Source organism: Bombus vosnesenskii, unplaced genomic scaffold (assembly GCF_011952255.1).
Source record: "Bombus vosnesenskii isolate JDL3184/JDL3185 unplaced genomic scaffold, Bvos_JDL3184-5_v1.1 scf7180000014621, whole genome shotgun sequence".
Taxonomy (NCBI): Eukaryota; Metazoa; Arthropoda; class Insecta; order Hymenoptera; family Apidae; genus Bombus; species Bombus vosnesenskii.
This window is the reverse complement of record NW_022883555.1, coordinates 1302669-1324726: the sequence shown is the minus strand read 5'-3', so window position 1 is coordinate 1324726 and position 22058 is coordinate 1302669. Positions and strand designations below refer to the sequence as shown.

The 22058-nt window shown below is 28.3% G+C and overlaps 6 protein-coding genes across 19 annotated transcripts in view; 2 read left to right on the top strand and 4 right to left on the bottom strand.

Annotated features, from left to right (window-relative positions):
* LOC117240402 (protein lap4) overlaps window positions 1-5084 on the top strand; it is a 52231-nt gene extending 47147 nt beyond the window's left edge. For 6 of the 14 annotated variants that reach the window (XM_033506442.1, XM_033506438.1, XM_033506444.1 and 3 more), the window contains 5 exons: window positions 862-967; window positions 1133-1246; window positions 1334-1462; window positions 1679-1879; window positions 2852-3121. In XM_033506442.1, the coding sequence (XP_033362333.1) occupies window positions 862-967; window positions 1133-1246; window positions 1334-1462; window positions 1679-1879; window positions 2852-3121 (820 nt within the window). Of the gene's footprint in view, window positions 1-838; window positions 968-1132; window positions 1247-1333; window positions 1463-1678; window positions 1880-2473; window positions 2585-2851 lie in introns of those variants that run through there. The other 8 variants (XR_004494679.1, XR_004494680.1, XM_033506437.1 and 5 more) reach the window with 8 other exon arrangements.
* A 701-nt stretch (window positions 5085-5785) lies between these two features.
* On the bottom strand, window positions 5786-7449 carry LOC117240406 (axonemal dynein light intermediate polypeptide 1). The gene is made up of 6 exons (XM_033506453.1): window positions 7162-7449; window positions 6903-7058; window positions 6706-6838; window positions 6482-6627; window positions 6209-6406; window positions 5786-6130 (listed from the first exon to the last, which is right to left on the bottom strand). Exons 1-6 carry the CDS (start codon window positions 7252-7254, stop codon window positions 6095-6097), a joined length of 762 nt encoding a protein of 253 aa, XP_033362344.1. The 5' UTR covers window positions 7255-7449; the 3' UTR covers window positions 5786-6094.
* A 22-nt stretch (window positions 7450-7471) lies between these two features.
* On the bottom strand, window positions 7472-9519 carry LOC117240405 (alpha-2-macroglobulin receptor-associated protein). Its single transcript, XM_033506451.1, has 7 exons — window positions 9214-9519; window positions 8939-9080; window positions 8696-8866; window positions 8503-8613; window positions 8303-8414; window positions 8018-8174; window positions 7472-7940 (listed from the first exon to the last, which is right to left on the bottom strand). The coding sequence occupies exons 1-7, from the start codon at window positions 9412-9414 to the stop codon at window positions 7737-7739; spliced, it is 1098 nt and encodes a 365-aa protein (XP_033362342.1). The 5' UTR covers window positions 9415-9519; the 3' UTR covers window positions 7472-7736.
* Window positions 9520-9857: 338 nt separating this feature from the next.
* Window positions 9858-14167, bottom strand: LOC117240404 (programmed cell death 6-interacting protein). Its single transcript, XM_033506450.1, has 15 exons — window positions 13933-14167; window positions 13496-13611; window positions 13211-13338; window positions 12822-13100; window positions 12643-12744; window positions 12341-12563; window positions 12140-12263; window positions 11894-12071; window positions 11664-11825; window positions 11432-11575; window positions 11143-11358; window positions 10898-11047; window positions 10686-10827; window positions 10420-10608; window positions 9858-10339 (listed from the first exon to the last, which is right to left on the bottom strand). Exons 1-15 carry the CDS (start codon window positions 14136-14138, stop codon window positions 10233-10235), a joined length of 2466 nt encoding a protein of 821 aa, XP_033362341.1. The 5' UTR covers window positions 14139-14167; the 3' UTR covers window positions 9858-10232.
* A 412-nt stretch (window positions 14168-14579) lies between these two features.
* LOC117240412 (transmembrane and ubiquitin-like domain-containing protein 1) lies at window positions 14580-17523 on the top strand. Its single transcript, XM_033506459.1, has 4 exons — window positions 14580-14699; window positions 15280-15597; window positions 15673-15970; window positions 16060-17523. The coding sequence occupies exons 2-4, from the start codon at window positions 15300-15302 to the stop codon at window positions 16484-16486; spliced, it is 1023 nt and encodes a 340-aa protein (XP_033362350.1). The 5' UTR covers window positions 14580-14699; window positions 15280-15299; the 3' UTR covers window positions 16487-17523.
* Window positions 17524-17648: 125 nt separating this feature from the next.
* Window positions 17649-21850, bottom strand: LOC117240410 (isoleucine--tRNA ligase, cytoplasmic). Its single transcript, XM_033506457.1, has one exon. The coding sequence runs from the start codon at window positions 21693-21695 to the stop codon at window positions 17946-17948; it is 3750 nt and encodes a 1249-aa protein (XP_033362348.1). The 5' UTR covers window positions 21696-21850; the 3' UTR covers window positions 17649-17945.
* Window positions 21851-22058: the final 208 nt, after the last annotated feature.

The following is a 22058-nucleotide window of genomic DNA, read 5'->3' as shown; positions in this document are numbered from 1 at the left end:
ACCAAATATTTTACGAGTATTAATTGTTAGTTTAGATAGATATTCTTTATATATTTAGTAAAATTGTATTTTTATAGTAAAGTTGTAGTTTAAAAAGTACTCCGACGTTTCATACAAAATGACTGGACATCGTGTATATATCAGTATTTTTTATACCTGCGATAAATATTATATGTATATATAATTTATATCAGTGCTTTTGTTGTAGTTGTTACTTCATCATAAAGCGTGCATGCTCATTATAATTATCGTATAAATGACTTTGCTAGGGATTAGCGACTGCTTTTTTTTATAAAATAACGTGTATTTGTACATAGGCTTATGAAATTCACATTCACATTGTACATTGCAGTTCAGGTTGTGGTTGTGCTTACACAGGCATTTACTGCACATTATAATTACATGTTCCATTCTTCAATAAGACCAAATCATAAGTTTATAAAAATTATGTACATCGGAATATAATTTTCACAAAAACTTCACGCTTTAATACATTTTCTTCACACGCATTGCAAGCGCACTTCAAAGATTCCAAAGAATAATTATTATTTATCTAATGTTAATACTTGCTTCCATTTTCATCTATGTGAATGTCTTATCACCTCTTAAATCCATAATATAAAAATAATTCTTCTTTGGAATCTCTTAGCACCGATCCAATCACATTATTCGTAGATTTATAGTTGATGTGTGGTGTAGTCTAATTTTTTTGTATTGTTATCTCGTTTGTATATAAGTCGTACAATATTTTTTTAGCCTTTGTATTGAACGTTGCTTTTGTACTTCTTCTTTTAATGAATAAACATTAAAACTGTGGCACATGTATATGATTTGTCAGTGTGCATGCTCGTTACCTTGCAGTAGCCGACTGAGTTCGCGAAGTTCGATCCCCCTTCTGCAGAATCTTCCAAGCAGTGTAAGGACAGCAAAAGCAGAACGTCGCTTGAAAGAGAGACTGATACAGGAGGTATTACTTTTTAAATATATTTTTATCATTCAAATTCCTCATTTATCATAATTAAATATTCCAAATTGTTCTGTATTTTAAATAATTTTGTTGAGACACTAATGTTTAAAATGACTTAATACGGATATAATATTTATGTTTCTTATTCAATTTTTTATTGCATAGGGTATAATTTCTGATGAAGATGAAGAAAGTCATTTGAGTCCTGCTGAACAAAGAGCACTAAGGGCAGAGAAGCGTGCAGCATGGAGACAAGCACGTTTAAAATCTCTGGAACAGGTAATTATAATGCTCTTTTTCACACCTGAAAAATTCATATATTAAATAGTATTTACATTTATTCGCATGTTAAATGGTTATATTCAGGATGCTATTCAAGCACAGATGGTAATTAAGAAAATGAGTGAAATGATGGATACTACAAATAAGGCAGATCCTACGCAGGATTCTACAGATGCTGTTACTGTTGTTCCTGAAACAGAAAAGACAGCCGATGTAAGCATTTGTAATGTACCTTTGCTCTAGTCATACCACCAGCAAACTAAAACAATGAACATAATCTAACGATGTGTTTAAAACAGATTAACCAGCATTTATTTATTGTACTACTAATTACTTCTTTGCTCGCCAGTAGTTCTAACTTAGTGTTCGTACATTTACAATGTTATGTTAACTACAATGGTACCCCCTTTGTCTGTCTTACTATCATAGTTCACTACGTTACGGCCGTCTAGTGCAGATTTCCCCAAACTTGCTGTACGCAGCAAGGTGGGTCCCCCTAAAGAGATACGCGAATCCGAGAAAGTAGTGGACGAGAAGGTCACTCGACGTACCGAGGAATACGTGGATGAGGTGACGGGTGAACGGCGTGTCCGTACAGTCGAATACGTCGAGAAGCTCATTGAGCGACAGGTATTATAAATTCTAGAGTTTGCACAAAATTTAAGCACCGAATATTATCTGTTCACATCATCGATTCGAGACGTGTTTTAAGTGAAGTTCAATTTTTTAACTGTTGTACTGGAACTTCAATATGGCATTGGCATTTAATTGATGAATGAAAAAGTACCAATATAATATTGTTATGGAAGCTTATACTGTAACTAATTAAAATTATTAGAAAATTACTATGGTGTGTAATATAATTACAATTCGAAGTTTTAGTACAAGCAATGACATAATAAAAAGAAGTTCAAAAATCAAATTAAAATATGGCAGATCATGATTTGTTGGGGCACTATGTTAATGCTCCAATTAACATAATTAGGAAAAGGTGATATTCACAAAAATTTGAAGGGAAAAGGGAAATAAAGTAGTATTTTTTTAGAGAGAAAGAGAGAATATGTGTTGCTTGTGAACTGTGTCTTATTTGTGTGTGTGCGCTCATACATTTATAATTTTAGAATAATCATGTGTGTGTATATGCATGCTGCTTTAAAAAATATTTTGCTTTAATGCACAAGAACCCAATGGAAATGGTTCAATGGTTGTATTTGTTGTTCCAAGAATCCAGCACTGACCATGGAAGTGCAACCTGCACCACCTTGAGCAATTGATTTCATTTCTACTGATCACTAACAAACTCTTCTCGTACTATTGGTAATGCTACTATTGATCTTTCTTATCCACTACTTACTTAAGCATGTATAAAGGTATTTTCTTTTCAAATAATATTTTACTATAATTATTTTGGTGGTATTGCTATATATCAAGTACTACTACTGTAAAAATGTTATAAGTTTCATCCGATTCTATAATATATTTTTTTTTGTCGTACGTTATATGTCGTACGTTTATCGTAATTAAATTAATAATTACACGTATCAATGCAGAAATTTCTCTGGTCTACTTCAGCATTTGCAATGTATATATTTATGTAATTAGGTTGAAACTCTACGAGAAAAAATTATATCATTGGAACTAAGTAATGCAGAAGATGAAGTAGAAAGTATTATCGGAACAGGAGCAAGCGATGCTGAAAGCGAAAGTGAAGAAATTACTGGACAGCCTTCTAATGTGAATACCATGCAAGAGAAAACTGAAACAATTATACCTACAAGTGCCACTGAAGATGCCGCTCCTAAAATAAGTGCAAATACTATTCTTGTTTCAAAGAAAAAGAAACGAAAACGTTCGAAAAAAGGTCGTCATTGACCTCAGATAAAAATGTTGGTGCAAAATGAAGAAAGACATATGGAAGAACGATTGTGAAATATTTTCTTTTTTTATTATATCATTGTGAAAGTGTGTTCTAATAATGCATACTTTGCATTACATCAATCTACTTCATGCATTTCAGAATTCAAATCCTTACTATATTGGTGCATATAATATTTAAAAGATTCCTCATTGCGTGCTGCTTTTTTTGAAGCACACATATATATACATAATACATAAAATATAATTTCATATTCACTATTTAACATAACTGATTAGGTATATTCAGAATTATGTTTATTTCTTTCATAGATCGTGCTATGTTTCTAATATTAACATAGTGAAATAATGCATGTGTGATTAGTATTATCGCATCATATTTTTATCTGGATTGGTGCAACATAGTAATTGTAACTAGCGCAATCGATTTCCTTATTTCTTTATACATCATAGAATTTGTATTTTATACTTGTTTCATAAGATTTGTCTCCTGCGTAATACCGATAAAAAGTATTTTAATGGTGAAAAAATTAGAATATAATATCAAAGTAGTATTTTTACAGTCAGTACTATGATCATGTACCCTATGAAATATATTTACTGAAATCGGTTTATACGAAAAATTCATGTGATTCAATATTCGTTGTTCTATATAAAATGATACACATTCCTTTTTGCAATTTTTGTTTTGTTTCGTAGTTTAAATAATATATTTTAATATAAGCAATTCCTCAATTTAAATAGGAACACAGGAGCAGTATTTTTGGTCACTGAAACGAACAATATACAAATGAAAAGATTTTAATCAAATTGTAATAAACAATTGGTTTTCAGACATATGTAAAATATGTTATTAGTTAGCTTAAAAATGAAAAATAACGTAAACTACAGCTATTTGTTGTGGTTTGTAAAGTATTTTATTTATTTTCCTTTAGTGATAAGTATATTAATATATATGTTATGTAAAATTGTTTTGATATACTTTAAGATTCATTTTAAAAAGCACATATATTTAATCTCATTGTTAAATATCGACATAATTTTTGATCATTCATCATTAGGAAGAAATTTATTTAAAGTTTATTATCCATTCTAATGTCAAAGTTGCCACTAAAATGTAATACCAAGTATTAAATTTTTTAATTGTTTAAAATATATTATTACTATACATATTCATGATTTCGTTCTTTTAAAAATTTTGTTGTTTTAATTTATTTATACTAACGATAGCTATATTTTATCGTTAACATATTTTATTTCACAATATATTCAATAATTTCATGATTAAACAATGTTCTCGCATATTCAAAAGTACACAAAAAGAGTTAGCCAATATGTAACAAATAGATGTAAAAATAGCGGAGATTTGAAGCAAGATTAAAATCTTAACTTTATTAAAAGAATAAAATGTCGACTACAATTGAAGAAGCGGAATATATAAAATATATGCTGTTTCTTTATCGCTGACTATAACAGTACCTTCTAATAAATATGTATGTGTGAGATTACAAAAAATATAATTTCTATATAAAAACTTCTATGATAATGTTAAATACTTTGTAGGTATATTATCTGGTAATATAAACCAATAATATTTGTAATCTCATATAGTTCAAAATATTTACCTATGTTGAAATTGCAACATATATAGGTAAAAAAAATTGAAAATCATAATAGTTTTACTATTTGTGTTTTAGATATAACTTTTTGTATTCTTCATATGTTTGCAATAGTAAGATGATTCATCTTAAATATAAAAATATCATTTTATATAGATCATATACATTCTTCAGTGAAACAGACCATATTATTAGTATTAAGATCTTTGCAAATTATACATATAAAATTAAATATGTAGCATAAGTAAACATTAATTGAGACAAGTATACTATTAACTGCGGTGTAAAGTGCGATTAAAGGAGCGGGACCAATTTATTAAATTATTCATAAGATTGTAAAAGAAAAAATATATGCAAAATATCTTTTTTCCAAATAACTGTTATATATAGTTCAATGCCTATTGTCAGCATTATAATTGGTCTTGGCATAATCTTCTGGAATTGTATGAAAATTATAATGTGCCAACATTAACTATATCTTTATAACGGTTTAAAGTGTAAACACTTTTCAAATAGGATTTGAAACCTTTTTGTAATATTACGAGTAGCATAATATGTAGAAAACATTGTAATAATTATAGTGTTAAATATCGTATAAAATATTTTATCGTATAAAATAATTACTTTTAACAAATTATAAAATTTTATTAAAACAGTTCTCTGAAATTAAATTCATAACTAAATTAATTAGAATGTGAATTTTTTAAAAATCCCACCATTTTTTAACACTATAACATGTTGACAAATCATATCATGTTATGAACTTGTATTATTCTTAATTATAAATGATAAACTTACAGTTGGAAACTCCTATTTTAGAAGTACTTTACATCGACGTTAAATCCAATAATAGGCATAATTTGTATGTACTTTTGGAATCTTTGTATTTGTCTTTACTTTAATAATTAATTATAAAAAGAAATATTACATTCTGCCACGTATATTTTATATTTTGATAATACAGTATATCTGGTTATATTGAATAATAAACTGAAGCTGCTAATTTATATAAATAATAAAGTTTAAAAAATGTATTTTATACAATATGACAAAAAACATTTCATACAACTATTACCATAATATTTGTGGTACTACTATATGTTGACAAATTAAAAATGTATTTATTTATCTATGTTTTCTATTGAACAACATTTATACGTCTTACAATGTTCAACAGATTTGTAAACGAAAGATATATGTAAGTGCAAATTAATTCAAGAAATAAGAAAATAAATAAAATATCTTAACGTTTTTATATTGGCCTTATTACGAAATTAAAATATATGGAATTGAAAGTATTCATAAAAAATAATGTATCTTCTTTTATCGTGCATTATCATTTATGCTTATTTTATCTCTTTGGCGCAATAATTCCCTCTAACTGTGCCTGAAATAAAAATAATGCTAAGCAATGAAATTTTTACAGTTGTCTAGGATTCATATAAAAATTGTATATAAATATTACTTTCAGTTGCTGATTTGTCTTTTTCAAAAATTGTATTTCTTCCATGTGCTTTTTTTCTTCAGCTTCCCGTAGTTCAGCTGCCCTCCTTTCAGCCTGTTCAGATTTCTGTTTTAATTCAATAACTGTTTTTTCTAATTCAGCCTTCTGTAATTGTAGCTCATCTGCAGCAGCAATTAAATCTTCTTTTCCTTGTTCAGCCTTTAAAAATCATGTTGAAATTATAACATTTCTTAATGTACATCTTCTTGTATATTAAAAAAAAACAGTACATACTTGTAAAGCTTTACGCATACCAAAAGCAATACTGCTTTGATACAAAGTTTGGTATGCAGCTAATGTCATCTTAAGTTCGTCTCGGATTCTAAGTAAAAGTAATCCACGTTCTGCACAGTTTATTGTCACCTGGCGTATTATTTCATCTATTAAACAGTATTATTAAACAATTATAATTTTAATAATATGATACTCAAAATTAACGTCCAATTAAAGACTTTTACCAAAACATTGCGTATAAAGTTCTCTACGTACTGGACAAATGCCAGTTTCTCTTGCTTGTCTTTGTTGCAATTTCATGTCTAGATGTTCTTGTAAATTAATAACATCTAGTCTTGTTGCTGGTATACTTGATATCTGATATGAAATAACATATTACAAATTGTAGTACATTATTTATCAAAACATAAAAATACCATACTTTTTGAGTCCAAACTTGACCATCCTCTTCCCATTGTTTGGGTGGCAAAATTCTATTGAGAATTTCAGAAGTTTCATGTCTTGTATCAAGCGTAGGAATAGTGGTTTCAACTTTACAGATTGTTACTCCGATTTTGGGTGCTTGTTCTTTAGGTGCCTATTGTAATAAGAAATGTTGGATGTTTTTTAATAAATTATAGATATAACTAGTTTGATAATAGTAAGAAAAATGGTATTTGCTTTATTGGTGAACATTATACCTTTTCTGGACGGACTGTAACTAAGACTGGATTATCGTATTTAACCAAAGTATCCATAGTAGGAATAGTGCGATCTTTTATTGCCGTTGCCATTATATTACTGATTTATCCGGGCTTTATTCGTTAATAATCAATATATTCCAAAGAAAGAAATCGTTTACAGGCATTTATAAATATTTAATTGTTTATTTCCACTATAAAGCGAGTTTGAATCTATGAACAATTGTCATAGCAATATTGATGTAACATATGTTACTAAGTAAAATATAGTTAATACAAGAGATTAGGGAAGAGCTTAATGTATGAATTAGATAATATAACTTTTATTATTGTAAACATGATAAAATCATATAAATTATTTATGTAATATTCTCTTATGTATGTAATTATTTTTAAAAATATATCATGTACATGCAATATAAAATAATACAATTTTCAAATTAGATCTTTGTAAATCTCAAATTCGTATAAAAACTTTTTAATATCTCTACTAAAACTACTAAAATAACTTTTAGTTACAATTAAACTATTATAAAAGTAATAATAATATTTGTGTAAATTTGTTGATATGTATATTATAGTTCAGAATGTCTTTGCAAAATCCTTGTTTCAAGATCTGCATGAAGCTTTTGAACAGTTCTCGAGTGTTTTTTAATATGATGTTCCATAGTAGAATTTTCTACATCATACGGTTTTCCTTGACGTGCGGCTTCTAAAGCAGCTTCCGTGTGTAAATGACGCAATTTCAACAATCTTCCTTCATAGTGTAACAGTTCCTCCTAATAATAAAATACAATATCAATAATATATCAAGTATAGAAATAAAATACCAATAGTTATACGTGTATATAAATACCTTTAACGAAGCACGTTCTTCTGGAGAGAATTGAGATTTTAATACAATACGCCATAAGTCTTGAACTTTTGGTTCTATAAATTCTTTATGATTTGGTCCTTTTGCAGTTAATCTATCCAAACGATCAAATCCATTTCTAATTTCTAAATGTTTTCCTCTGAAATTATACATTTACTCAATTCAATTATACATTTAAAAGTTAAATTATATGTTCAAAAGTAGTGAAATATCCACTATATTTTTGTAATACTAATTAATATAATATAATATGTGCAATATCCATACCTAAGTAAAGATGCTTTTTCTAAATAATCTAACTTTTTTTCAGGAATCTTGTTAGAAATTTCTTCCTTGTGATCTATTTCATTCCAACTCTCTTGTTTATGATGTAGACTGTCTGTATATATGAAATGACAAATATGAAATTTATTTTACTTACTTTCAGTTATTGTATTTTATAATATACATATAATGTAATTACTAACTTTTATATGTTTCTGGATCACCAGCTTCTACATCTTTCAAAAGATTCATGTATTCATCCACTTTATCTTGGTGATGTTGAAACTCTTCCTTTAGAGTTTGTAGTTCTTCATCTATATTTTTATTATATTTATTAAGTACAATTAAACAATGTTGAGATTAAAAATGTAAATAGTTCTCTTACATGGCACTTACGTGAAAAGCCTGCCAATTCAGCTTTAGCCCACAGTTTGTTTAATCTGCTATCTTTAAAAACATCTCTGGAAATATAATTATTACCATCATTTAAAGCTTTATGTCTCTTTAATAATTCTGGGTTCTCTGTATCTTCAAAGTACTCCAATAACCCGTAAGTGCTCATAATTCCTTTAAAAAACAAAAATTCAATACAAAATACATGTTATAAATATATTAAAGTCATCTTTTGTTCCAGATTACCGATTAATTTTTTCCTTAAACGTGCTTCTTCTTCACCATTCGGATCTTTTCCTTCAGACTTAAAATGTTTATACGCAATTTCTTCTTTATCGTGGATTTTCAGATCACTGAATATTGACTGCAGTTTTGTATCTGTCAACCGCTACAAAAAAGATTAATCTGTATGTGTATATTTTTACATAATTAGTAATATATCTTTACATATATATATATATTTATACTTATATATTTTTACATATATTAGTAATATATCTTTGTAATATATTAATTCTTACATTTTTCGCTTTTACCCATAGTACATTTAATTTTGCCATACGAAATGGTTTGTCCAATTCACGAAGAGAGGTTGGGAATTGTAAAGGATCTTCATATTTCGGCTTATTTGCTTCTACAGAATATTTACTAAATGCAGCAGTTATATGAAATAACAGAACACATAAACTTATTGATAAAAAGGTCCTGCTTAAAAATGCCATAATTTTTCACTTTCAACAACTTCGTCTACTTCCGTACAGAATATAAAATTAGGTATGTGATCATTTGCTGACATATGCAGATAATCATCTTCTGACATATACAGATTCATTTGATAGGCTTTTGCAGAAATATATACATCTGCATTAGGAAGATAATCTCTATTTCAGAATCTTTTCAGTTTATTTTCTTAATTGAGAGGAAAAAAGTATATGTATAAATATTATGCCGTATCATAAATATTTATTAAAATCAAAAGTAAATGTAGTGAGTTCCTTAGTAATCACATTTAAAAATTTTACATTGTTTCCATTTGTTACAGAGAATTGTCATATACAATTTAAGAATAAAAACATCATCAAATTGTTATGCATTGAAATACTGCTAATATATAGGATTGTATGCTTATAAATACAAGATTAGAATTTTAGTAACAATGAAATAATTACGATTTGTAGGCATTATAATCATTGACTACAATATATTATGTTACAAAATATATTTATAAATTGCACGAGCATTATCGTATTTAAATCTTTTTTCTTTTCCTGAAGCAACATTTAAAGCTTAACACATATTACGTAGTAATACATTCTATATCAAAATTCAACTGCATGAAATACAATAACAATCAAGGAATATAATTTCTTCAAAATTGATTTTCAACGTATAATTTCTTTACTGCTCGATATTGGACAGATTGAAACGTATTTCGCATTAACTTTCATAACGTTATATCATATACATTTTTTTTTCATTCTTATAAATTCCACATGCTATATTATGCAATCACAGTATACGTATATAAAATATTCATTCTTCAAAACGGATGTCCTTGGCGAGGATGTTGATTACCGCCATAACGTGGCAGAGTTGCATATCCACCATAAGGAGCTGGAGGCATATTTTGATACGGATTATAACCTCCTAAAAATAAAATTCCAAATATAAAGTATATTCCGAAATGTCATGTAACAATATGAATGACTCTGCATTTTTTATATCACCTTGCGCGGGATAAGGCATTGTTGCATATGGATTATACGTTGTAGGCATAGGAGGGGAGATATATGTGGGATATGGTGTAGTAGGACCAGGTCCATACGGTATAGGCATTCCACCTTGGAAATGCGTAGGATACGGTAATTGCGATGATCCACTTTGTTCTATTCCTGATTGGCTTTGTCCGGATGTTGCTAAATATTAAAATTTTTTTTTTAATAAACTGTGTAGAGAATACATGCAATATTATTTATAAAAATCTAATCTATACCTCCGTGATGAGATGGAATGTTAGGAGTTGGAGTTGGCCCAGTATGGCTCAAATTTGTTGTTAAATCCTTCAGTAGTTCTTCTTTCTCAGTTTTCCGAGCAAAGCAGAAGTCCGATATTTTATTTTGGAAGACTACTAGCAACTATACAAATATAAGAAATTATAAATTTTAATTCTAATATAACATGAAAGGATTATGATCAGCTATTTACCTGTGTTAAATCATTATAAAATTTAGCACCTTCGTTTAAGTTGCCTTTCAATTCTTTAAATGCATCATAAGCAGCTGCTAATTTACATAACATTGCTTCTCTTGAACTACCTCTACCAGATTGTTCGGCTGTAAATTGTGTATGACACATCTAAAATTGTTTTTAAAATTAGTATGTATCATAGGAAATATTGTAAATATGCAAAATAATTATTACAATATAATTTTGTAATCCTTTATACATACCTGAATCTCAGCAATTAATTGTTCTTGGCGAGCAACGCTATCTCTCACTTGTTTTTGTAAAGGTCCATAAGTTTTTCCTATGCTTTCAACTGACAAATTTGGTTCATCAATTCCGCCATCTTTTGCAAGTGCTGACAAGAACGTTGCTTTCATATCGGTAATAGCAGATTTCAGTTCACTTTCTATAACATCGCGTTCTGTTTTTAGTGTTTCAATCTTAAAAGAAATTAATAGCATAAGTAATCTAAAAAAATAATACAAAAAATATAACTTTGCGTAAGATACCTACATCTTCCATTAATTTCCTAAGTTGAACAACAGTATTGGTTTCTTGAACTGCCGATCCAGTTGGCACAGCATTAATCAAATCATTTGCATGCAAACTTAAAGTTTCCATACTTTCCTTGTGATTTTCATATTTCTCGCGAACAACCTATAAGATATAATAATTATCTTAAAAGGTTTGATGTAAATAATTATTTTACAAGTCATCTTCCATGCATATATTCATACACGTTTACCTTATCAGCGGATACAGCATTATTAATAATTTCACGATATTTCCGTAGAGTAATAGTAAATTGCTCTGTTAAACGACTGCTAGGTATTCTTGTCCAACGTTCTTTAAATTGTTCTCTTAATTGATCATCAGACTCACGTTCCTCTTGTAACATTCGTTCACACTATAAAAACAGTAATGATTGAACAGTTATATCGAAAAAAAAAGTATATAATCCATGCATTTCTTTACCTCGTCCAAAAGTTCTTTATTTCTTTGTAATAGATCAGGCAATTCTTTCATAGAATTTTCCAAAGCTTGAATTCCACCTGCATCTTTTACATATTGAGCCTTCTCTAATACAGATTGAGGTAACTCAGTTCCACTTGTATCTTCAATAGCAGCTGGTAAATTTAAACTTGCCAACACACTAAAAACATAATTATTAGACATCAAATAAAAAGTCAGCATTTAAATATATTTACATAATCATCATACCCGTTTAAAATTTGTGTCATTTCGCGTAATTTAGATATTTCTGAATTAACTAATTCATTCCGACGAACTTCATAAGATGATAATGCTTGATGTACGCTAACAGGTAATAAATCAGCAAAAAGATCTAAAATTATATAATGTATATATAAAAGAAATTATACTAAAAAACATTCTTTAAATTTGTTATTATATACAACAAACCTTTAAAGTTAGAGCTAAGAACTTCAGGCATTGATAACAGTTTTGCAACATTAGCTTTTCCAACTGGTTCCAAAGACTTTATATCTGGTATTCTTTCATGATAAATGAAATCATTATCCTTTTTTACTTCTGTTAGATTCCTCTGTGCTTTGTTAGCATAGTCTTGGAATAAGTGGGATTTGTTTGAACGTTGTTGCGCAGCTTTAAACAATTCCACAGCATGCTAAAAATGTGCATTTTAATTAATTTTGACTTATTTTTATGTTTACATATTTAATATATTACCAACTTTTAAGATTTACCTCTAATCTGGCAATTTCTTCTCCAATTAACTTGTTATTCTTGCATACCAATGATTGATAAAATTCGGTCATTGCCCGATATCCAGCTTGTTTTCCTGCAATCTATTATTATTACGTTATGAACAATTATTTTATATATTTTGTATAAATTCCATATAAATAAAATTATAAATCCATACTAAAGGAACCCATTCTTTATCCCAAAATGCCCTGAAAATCTCCTTTTGAAATAATTTTAATGTATCTGCATACAGTTCTTCTGCCTGTGCAGCTAGTTTAGCAATAATCCCATTTTTCATAGCATCATGGATTGCTTTATGTACAAATATTTCTTGAGCCTGAGCAAGCATTAATGAAGATAATGCTCCTAATGTTTCTGGACTGATATCTGGTGTTGGTTCTTGTTGAATAGCCATCATAACATTTGCTTTAAGATAATTAAAGATACCAGCAGATTGCTAAAATTTATACAATATGTAGATGAATCATTTTTTATACCAAAGCAAATTGAATATTTATATCATTTTCCAATTATATCGTATTTAATTAATGGAATTAAAATATTTACTTGAAATAACTTTGCAGCCAGTTTCAATCCTTCATCACTTTCTAAAGACTGTGCTGCTGCAACTGAACTTTGCAAAGCAGCAATATTAAATAATACACAAACTTTTTCATATGCTAATGTACTAATTGCTGAAAAATCAAATATCATATATTATTTTAAATATCACAAAACCAATATTATTTGAAATATAATTCAAAATATTGATGTAATCAGTAAGAGGTTTATCTTATCTTTATTTATTAATCAGTTAAGAATCTATGAAAAAGCATATTTAAAATATCTTACTTAAACTGAGTTTTCCACCAAATATGGTACGATCAAATGCATCTTTCCACTTAAATGGAATTTGTAATTCATGAGCAGGTATCTTGCCTTCCAACGCACACAACTGATCATAGTAACTAGAAAAAAGAAGAAAACATAAATTTGATTTAAAAAGATGTCATTACTTAGAAATTAATTTTTATTAATTGTTAATGATATTATTTTATTATATTATAATAATTGCATATCTTTCAACACTAATTTATCAAAATTATATCAAAAGTGCAGACTTAATAAAACATCACAAATCACTAATCTTCGGTTGCTTTTAAAAATTTCTTCATTGGAATATTTCGTATTAAATGCAAATTTCATGAAGCAGATTATAATAAAGTAGTCACATTTTTTAGTGTACTGTCATAATTAAAATTAAAATAATAATTAAAGATGAGTCATACCTGTATATAACCTCCAAAGAACTTTCATATTTCTCGAAAGCTCGCCACAAAGCATTATTCCTTAATTTACTAAAATCTGCGATTGCTTCCGTATAATCTTTTTGATCGTTTGCGTTATTATACGTTGATTTAATAATATTTGTAAGTGGTTTAATTACATCAACATCAGACGGTTTCTTCAACGGTACCGCAATTAGCTCAGCCATTTTGACGTGTAGGTCATGTGATTGAGATCGAACAAAATAGTATATCTTGATACACACATCATACTTATATCTGAGGTATATGGTATACATGCATATCTTACACGTATTCAATACTATGACATTTATTTTATACTACATTTTAAAGTTTCACAACATTTTAAAGCTTTTTTATTTTTAATAAATATGAAGTAATATAATTTTGTTTTATGATAAGAACGTCGCATGGAATAGATAAATTTACGTTATTTTTTAATTTTTCAAACAAGTTTATAAATACATATATTTACATATATAAGGTTCATATAGTACTAACATGATGTAACTCGTTACATATTATTATATCACTTTGATTTCTATACGAATATAAAAAGTAATTCCGAATTATACCCTTATATATTATATATCATTTTGAAATAATTAAAAGAATTCGCGCCTTCTTATATGTCGCTGGTTGTCATAAATTATCTACGTCATCTCCAGATGTTTGTAGATGAGATTTTTATAAGTGGTTTTGGTGAAGCTTTAATTTTGTTCTGTTTTGTCTAATTTGTATAAATTGAGGTAAGAATAAGTGATTTGCAAAGACGGCAAAGAATTATATGGGATAACGGAAATTTTACTTTACGATATAAAGTAAACCGTATGAAATTACTAAATTACTATCTATGTTCAAACTTCCTTAAAATGTATAATAACATTCGCTTACTACTCTAGAAAATATTGAAAAAGTAATGCAAATTTATTATAATTGTTCAAGGTGTTACTCGTTTTATTGTGGAATTTTATTCCCATATATTAACTTATGTAGAAAAAATAATATCGATTTCACCTTAAAGACATTGAACTGAGAAATCAGGGTTATTTTTTTTTTGTTCATTATCAATATATGCATGAAAAGATTTTTAAGGAAGTAGCATTATTGTTATGTGGTATGAAAGTTGAATAATATAATTCTAAGTATTTTTGATATGTAATATTTTATAATTGCAATTGACATGTAACAAACATAATATATATAACAACTATAAACATATTTGATGAATTATGAATCACTATAAATCATTCATGATTATTTAATCTTTTCACTTTCTGTAATAGTATTAATATTTTTGTTATTATATATTTATATTTATTTATACAGGTTAATTTTAGATCATAGAAATGACTCTGATCGAAGGTGTAGGAGATGAAGTAACAGATTTTTGCATTGTTGTGGTTGTGCTCTTAGTAGGATGGCTTGCCTGGTATTCCACAAGTATTACAGATCAACCATTAATACGCACAGTACTTGTAATACATCGAACACGCACACGTCTTGCTGAGCTTAGAGCTACTCATCAAAATGCAAGCTCATTTACACGACCTCCAAATTTGGAGGTAACCGAAGAAGAAACTATAGAACCAATTACAGATGATGGTAATAGCACTTCACAAAGTTGTCCTGAACCATCTATTGCAGGTGATATGTCATATTTAAAAATACTTCTAAAAACATAATAGAAACATTAGAACTATTTATTGTCTGTCACAATAGACACAAATGGAGAAATTTCTCCTGACACACATAGAATGTCTGAAGCAACAGCTACAGAGGAAGTACTTATTGAAGCTATGGATTCATTTAATGATAGTGCAACAAAGTTGAAAAAACAAACCAAAATAAACCCTCCTAAAGAGACAAGTATATCAACATCAACGTGTAATGAACCCATAGAACATGAATGTGAAAATCTTTCAGACACTAATGAAATTAGCATAAAACTAAAGTTTATAAACGATGATCAAAAAATGGTTACTGGTAGCCTGAAAGAATTACTTGGGGATTTTAAGAGGTTTCTATTATTTCTTTTTTTAAATAGATTTTTCATGTTAAAAAATATTTATAAGTGAAATATATATAATGAATTTTTACATTTTTCAGGAGACATTTTCAAACGGAGCTTGATGCACAAAAATTAGTGCGTTTAGTTTTTAATGGTCGAGTATTGCAACCTGATAGTCAAACATTGGAAAAATGTGGCTTGTATAACAATTGTGTAGTTCATTGTTTGGTTCATCAACCACGACCAAATCCTGTACCATCTCAAGCATCAACATTAGATAATTCGTCATCAATATATTTTAATCCTCAATCATTTCCTGAGATTCCTGTTGGTACAGGAATTAGTTCAGTACATAACGAATGGGATTTGAGTAGACCATTAGTGATCATTTTGACTGTCATGTTAGGTTTTGCTTGGTATTCCCGATACCATTATGCTCAATTTTTTACTGCGAGTATTACACTCGCATTGTATGCCCTCACTGCAATTTTCGCAATGTCAGTAGCTTTAATATTATGTCATTAGTTAGTAATATCTTTCTCAATCAAGACAAGAGAAATATTGAGTGAACTTATAACTTATAAGAAAGAAACTGATCAAGATATTACTTTGGAACATGATTTTGTAAACGTCGATATGTGTTTTTTAGTGTAACATCATTTGAACACATTGGTTCCTGACATCAAGAAGAACATGAAGAGTTATTGTGATTTTTAACAATGTATAAAAGAATTCACATGAATAAGAGGTGAGGTATACTTAGATAGTATGGTTGCATTTCAAATTTGAAATCAATTTATGTGCATTAAGCTCAATATTTTTATTTATATATTTAATTTAATAAGAAAATTTCTTTGGGTTTATATAAAATATCACAATTATAAATGGAAATATACATATAACATTAAATAAATTTGGACGATTAGTATTTTACTAACTATTATTTTACTAACTGTTCATTTAAATAGACATATTTATGAAATTAATTTTCGATAAATGTTATTGAACTGTTGAATTAGTCATAATAAATATTATAAACGATAATTGCAATGGCACTATATCATTTTGAATGCAAAATTTATTATATACTTATACATTCGTTATATTTTTTATTGAATTTAAAATTTACATTATCTATATGTGACTTAAACTTAAATATGCTTTGTAACTATTATAAATTACAGTTATTAGAACAAAATCATTATAATTTTATAATCTTCCAAAACTTCTAACATTAGAATGAAAATTACCTGTAATGATAACATTTTTTAAGTACCATTACGTGAATTGTTAAAAAAAAATTAAAGTCATTAACAGTGTGTACATACATAACTCATAATATAATAAGCAATCATAATTGCAACTTATTGGAAGATACACTTCATATTACTTCCAGAAAAGAAAATTCGTTACTTTTTCGGACAATGATGTCATTGAAGACAGTGATTTATCGTTACTTTTGCAATACACTGTACTATAGTAGTTTATAGAAAAATCAAATTATGTGGTACTATCACGATTTTTATTAAATGTGAAATAAATAGTTATTTATTTGATGTTTTCTCACATGAGTATATTTTATAGTTTATTGATTGATTTTATGTAAATAAAAATTTATTTTTCATTTGAATCTAATAATATTAAAAAATGAATTAAATAGAAAAAGGTATATTTGTATATTGTATGGTTTATGATATAATAATCGTTTATTTCTTAATTATAAAATTGTTGCAATTACATACTGTTCTTTACAAAAACTGAACAAGTTATAAAGTCTTATATAAAATAAATAAATATAATACATGAATAAAGTTACCACCAATCCAGAATTAATATTTAAATATGCAATGTATGATTTATAATGTATTTAGTACCAGCCTTAATTTAAATTTAAATGGAATTATTAAACCTTGAAAAACATTTTCAAAATGAGGTACGTAAATAAAAGATAAATAATTAATGAAAAATCGCTTTTAAATAGAAGTTAACTTAATTGTAGCGTCTTCCCACATAAATCGTTTAGCACTTTAGGTATAGGTTCAGAAACACTTAGTTTATTAAAGAAGATATTTAATTGTTCTTTTAACATTGTATTATTCAAACAAAAATTTCCTTTTGGATTTTCCAGGAGAATAGTACCTTTCCCTAATGTGCTATTGATATTAATAAAATTACAAACTGGTTGTTTTAATACTGTAGATGTTTCAGTTTCAGTAAAACCTATTTTCATTACTTTTATTATTTGTTTATGTAATGATAAAATATTTGTTTCCTCTGATACTGGTTTATTGTCGACGTGTAAATTATAAGCGCAATCATAAATACCGAATATTAACTCAATTTCGTGTTTTAATTGTTTGTAAGAAATAGGAACTAATGAATTAGAAGTTTCTAACAATACAGTTCCTACACAGCTAGTTGCTCCAAATCTTGGCTTTATACCTATAAGTTCAATGTTTACATATTTTAAAAAAGGTTCCACATTTATTTTGTTGTTTTCAATTTCGTCTATTTTAGTTTTTACTAAGACAAGTTTCATGTCAATGCCTTTAATCTTTTGCATTTCTTCTATAATTACATTCGCATCATTTGACATTTTTGATATATTCTCTTGTGGAGTTTTAGTTGCATTTTCGATAAAATCTTTGTGAGTGATAATTACTTTTGCCAAATTACTATCTTGATCTTGTATTTCATAATATGCAATGGCTTCATCTGATGGAACTAATTGAGCTTTCTTTCTCAGTTTTTGAATCCTATTGATTACTTCTCTTGCCACTCCTTCATTGTGCATGCTTTCATCAGGAGTAACATCTAGCAATATTAAAATATTTCCTTCGCTATGAGCCTCATATTGTTTACACAATTGTTCAGCTGCTGGTCCTGTGAAACTAAACATCAGTCGTAAATCTTGTTCTTCCAATTTATGACCTTGGACAGTAATTTCTTTCTTCGCAACAAACATTTGTAATTCTTCATCAGAAAGCTCTTTAATAGCTTGAGTAACAGATTTAAATTCTCCTTTAAGGCGGGCTCCAAGTATTTTATGATCTGGTTCTGCTCTCAATTTAACACCATACTTCTCCTTATCTGTAGTAACAGTTAATTCTTTTACATTAAGTTCTTCTAGAATATATGATTTCAGAGATTCTATTTCTTTTAATACTTCAGCATCTTGATGAATTACTACAATTCCTGGTAATGGATATTTAACAGGAATTGTTTTCCTATCCCTGATAACACGTCCTAGTTCAATTATAGTTTGCATATAAGATATAGCCTTTTCAATCTTTTCATCTATTAATTGTAAATTAGATTCTGGTATCATTTGATAATGAACACTATCCATGTTAGTTTTAGATACTGAAAGTAATTTAACTAATCGTTGGAACATGAATTCTGTTAAAAATGGTGTAAATGGCGCATTTACGCGAACCATTATATAAAGAACAGAAAACAAAGTTGTCAAAGCTTGTTGGCAATCAGCTGAACCACCATCTCCCTTTATACGTTTCCTATTCATTCTTACATACCAGTTGGTAAGATTATCTATATATTTTATCAAGTGAGGTACTACAGTATATAACTTATAAGCATGCATTTCTTGTTTAAAAAATTGTAATAATGTCTGTGTAAAAGATAAAATCCATCTATCCATTATATTATTCGAACATATTTTTTTAGATTCATCATATATAAAATTAATTTTTTCTTCTCTTTCAAATCTTTCAATATTTTGCATTAAGAATCTAAATGCATTGTACCAAGGCAAGAACACATCTTTTATAATATCCCTAACTCCTTCTTCCTTGAAACGCAAATTTTCTGCTCTTACAACAGGAGAATTAATTAAGTATAAACGAAGGGCATCTCCTCCATACTTATTAACAATTCCCACGGGATCTGGATAATTTTTTTTACGTTTAGACATCTTTTGTCCATCAGATGCAAGTATCAAACCATTTGCTACTAAATTTTTAAATGGAGCTTTCCCAAAAAGAGCTGTTGATATAACTAATAAAGTATAAAACCATCCACGAGTTTGATCAATACCTTCTCCAATAAAATCAGCTGGAAAATTCTCTTCAAATTCTTTCCGATTTTCAAAAGGATAATGCATTTGTGCATATGGCATTGATCCAGATTCAAACCAACAGTCAAATACTTCAGGTACTCGTCGTAAAGGTGGACATCCTGGTCGGTTTGATGGTATAGTTAAATGATCTATACTTTCTCTATGAATATCTGTTACTTTTGTATTAGTCAATTCCTCCAATTCTGCTATACTTCCTACACATACAATTTCTTGCCCATCTTCTGAAATCCATAAAGGAATTGGGTTACCCCAATATCGGTTTCTACTAATAGCCCAATCACGAGCATCTCTTAACCAATTACCAAATCGTTTATCTTTGACATAATCTGGCACCCAATAAGTATTACTATTTGCTGTAATAAGTCTATCTTTTATGGCTTCTACCCTGATAAACCACGAGGGTACAGCTTTATATATTAGTGGTGTATCAGATCTCCAGCAATATGGATAACTGTGTTTAGTAGTACTACTATGAATTAATTTTTTATTTATCTGGAGATATTTAATGATATCCTTGTCAGCATCTTTTACATATTTTCCAACAAAATCATGTACTGGTTCTACAAAACATCCACAACTATCAATTGGGCATACGATTTCCTGATCTTTTGTTATGACACCAGCTTCCAAACAACACCGATAATCATCTTCTCCAAAATAGGGTGCTTGATGAACAATACCTGTTCCAGTCTCTGCTGTGACATATGTATCATTTAATACTACAAAAGCACCTTTCTCTCTTAGATTTTGAAAATATGGGAAAGGAGGATTATATACCTTTCCTTTCAAATCACATCCTTTCCTTTTACCTTGTATAGTATAAGAATCTTTAGATTTATAAACAAGTTCTAAACTTGACTCTAATATAATATAAACATTACCAGATGAATGATCTTTAATTTCTACATATTCAAAAGTAGGATTACAGCAAAGTGCTAGGTTGCTGGGTAGAGTCCAAGGAGTAGTAGTCCAGGCAAGGAGAGAAACACCTGGTTCATCTACTATAGCAAATGATACAACTATAGAAGGATCAACAACATCTTTATAATTCTGCCCTGACTCAAAATTAGATAAAGGAGTGTTACAACCCGTAGAAAAAGGCATTACTTTAACACCTTGGTATACAAGATCTTTATTGTATAATTCTTTAAAAATCCACCAAATGGATTCCATATACCAAGGATATAATGTTTTATAATCATTTTTGAAATCTATCCATCTGCCAATTCTACCTACAATCGTTTCCCATTCTGTTGCATATTTCATTACAATGCTTCGACATTCTTTATTATAGTTCGCTATACCCATTTTAGCAACATCATCAGGACCTTTTATATTTAATGTTTTATCTATTTCAAATTCGACAGGTAAACCATGAGTATCCCAGCCAAATCTTCTTTCCACGTGATAACCAGATTGATAAGCATACCTTGTCACAATATCTTTTATTGTTCCTGCAAGTATGTGCCCATAATGAGGTAATCCCGTGGCAAACGGTGGACCATCGTAAAACGAATATTTTGGTCTTCCTTTCGACAACCTCAAAGAGTTTTGAAAAGTATCACACTTTTTCCACAATTCTAAAATGATCTCCTCTTCTTTTGGAAAATTAATCGTTTCCGGAAGTTTTTCTATCATTTTTCTGAAAATTTGAACACTACTTCACAAATTATTTGGTACCGGCTGGTACGTTGATGCAATTATGAGGTTCAGGGTATCATGTATCAGAGGAAATACGTTACCAAAATTACACGTAACAAAATTTTAGAGGTTAGCGATACGATTTGTAGCACGTGCTTTTGAAAAGATGAACATGACATTCAAATTGACAATCCGAATAAAAATTATACTCTTTTATGTTTTCGAAATTCAATTTGGTTAAAAATTTTGGTATTTATTTTGGTATCTTTTACAATATATAAATAAAATCTAATGGAAATTTTACATATACATATATAAATAAAAAATTATATAAGTATACATATATTACTGTTAAGTAGA

Excerpts from the sequence above, each read along its gene's own strand:
- LOC117240404 (XM_033506450.1), bottom strand. The coding sequence starts at position 14,138 with ATGGCTGAGCTAATTGCGGTACCGTTGAAGAAACCGTCTGATGTTGAT. Across the intron at positions 11,826-11,893 it reads ATAAAGAACTTTTGGACGAG|TGTGAACGAATGTTACAAGA; the intron begins GTAAAGAAATGC and ends CTGTTTTTATAG. Across the intron at positions 10,340-10,419 it reads AATGCCTTATCCCGCGCAAG|GAGGTTATAATCCGTATCAA; the intron begins GTGATATAAAAA and ends TTTTATTTTTAG.
- LOC117240412 (XM_033506459.1), top strand. The coding sequence starts at position 15,300 with ATGACTCTGATCGAAGGTGTAGGAGATGAAGTAACAGATTTTTGCATT. Across the intron at positions 15,598-15,672 it reads TCCTGAACCATCTATTGCAG|ACACAAATGGAGAAATTTCT; the intron begins GTGATATGTCAT and ends CTGTCACAATAG. Across the intron at positions 15,971-16,059 it reads TTACTTGGGGATTTTAAGAG|GAGACATTTTCAAACGGAGC; the intron begins GTTTCTATTATT and ends TACATTTTTCAG.
- LOC117240406 (XM_033506453.1), bottom strand. The coding sequence starts at position 7,254 with ATGGCAACGGCAATAAAAGATCGCACTATTCCTACTATGGATACTTTG. Across the intron at positions 7,059-7,161 it reads TTACAGTCCGTCCAGAAAAG|GCACCTAAAGAACAAGCACC; the intron begins GTATAATGTTCA and ends TTATTACAATAG. Across the intron at positions 6,839-6,902 it reads GTCAAGTTTGGACTCAAAAA|ATATCAAGTATACCAGCAAC; the intron begins GTATGGTATTTT and ends ATTTCATATCAG.
- LOC117240410 (XM_033506457.1), bottom strand. The coding sequence starts at position 21,695 with ATGATAGAAAAACTTCCGGAAACGATTAATTTTCCAAAAGAAGAGGAG.
- LOC117240405 (XM_033506451.1), bottom strand. The coding sequence starts at position 9,414 with ATGGCATTTTTAAGCAGGACCTTTTTATCAATAAGTTTATGTGTTCTG. Across the intron at positions 9,081-9,213 it reads TATGGGTAAAAGCGAAAAAT|CGGTTGACAGATACAAAACT; the intron begins GTAAGAATTAAT and ends TCTTTTTTGTAG. Across the intron at positions 8,614-8,695 it reads TGAATTGGCAGGCTTTTCAC|ATGAAGAACTACAAACTCTA; the intron begins GTAAGTGCCATG and ends ATAAAAATATAG.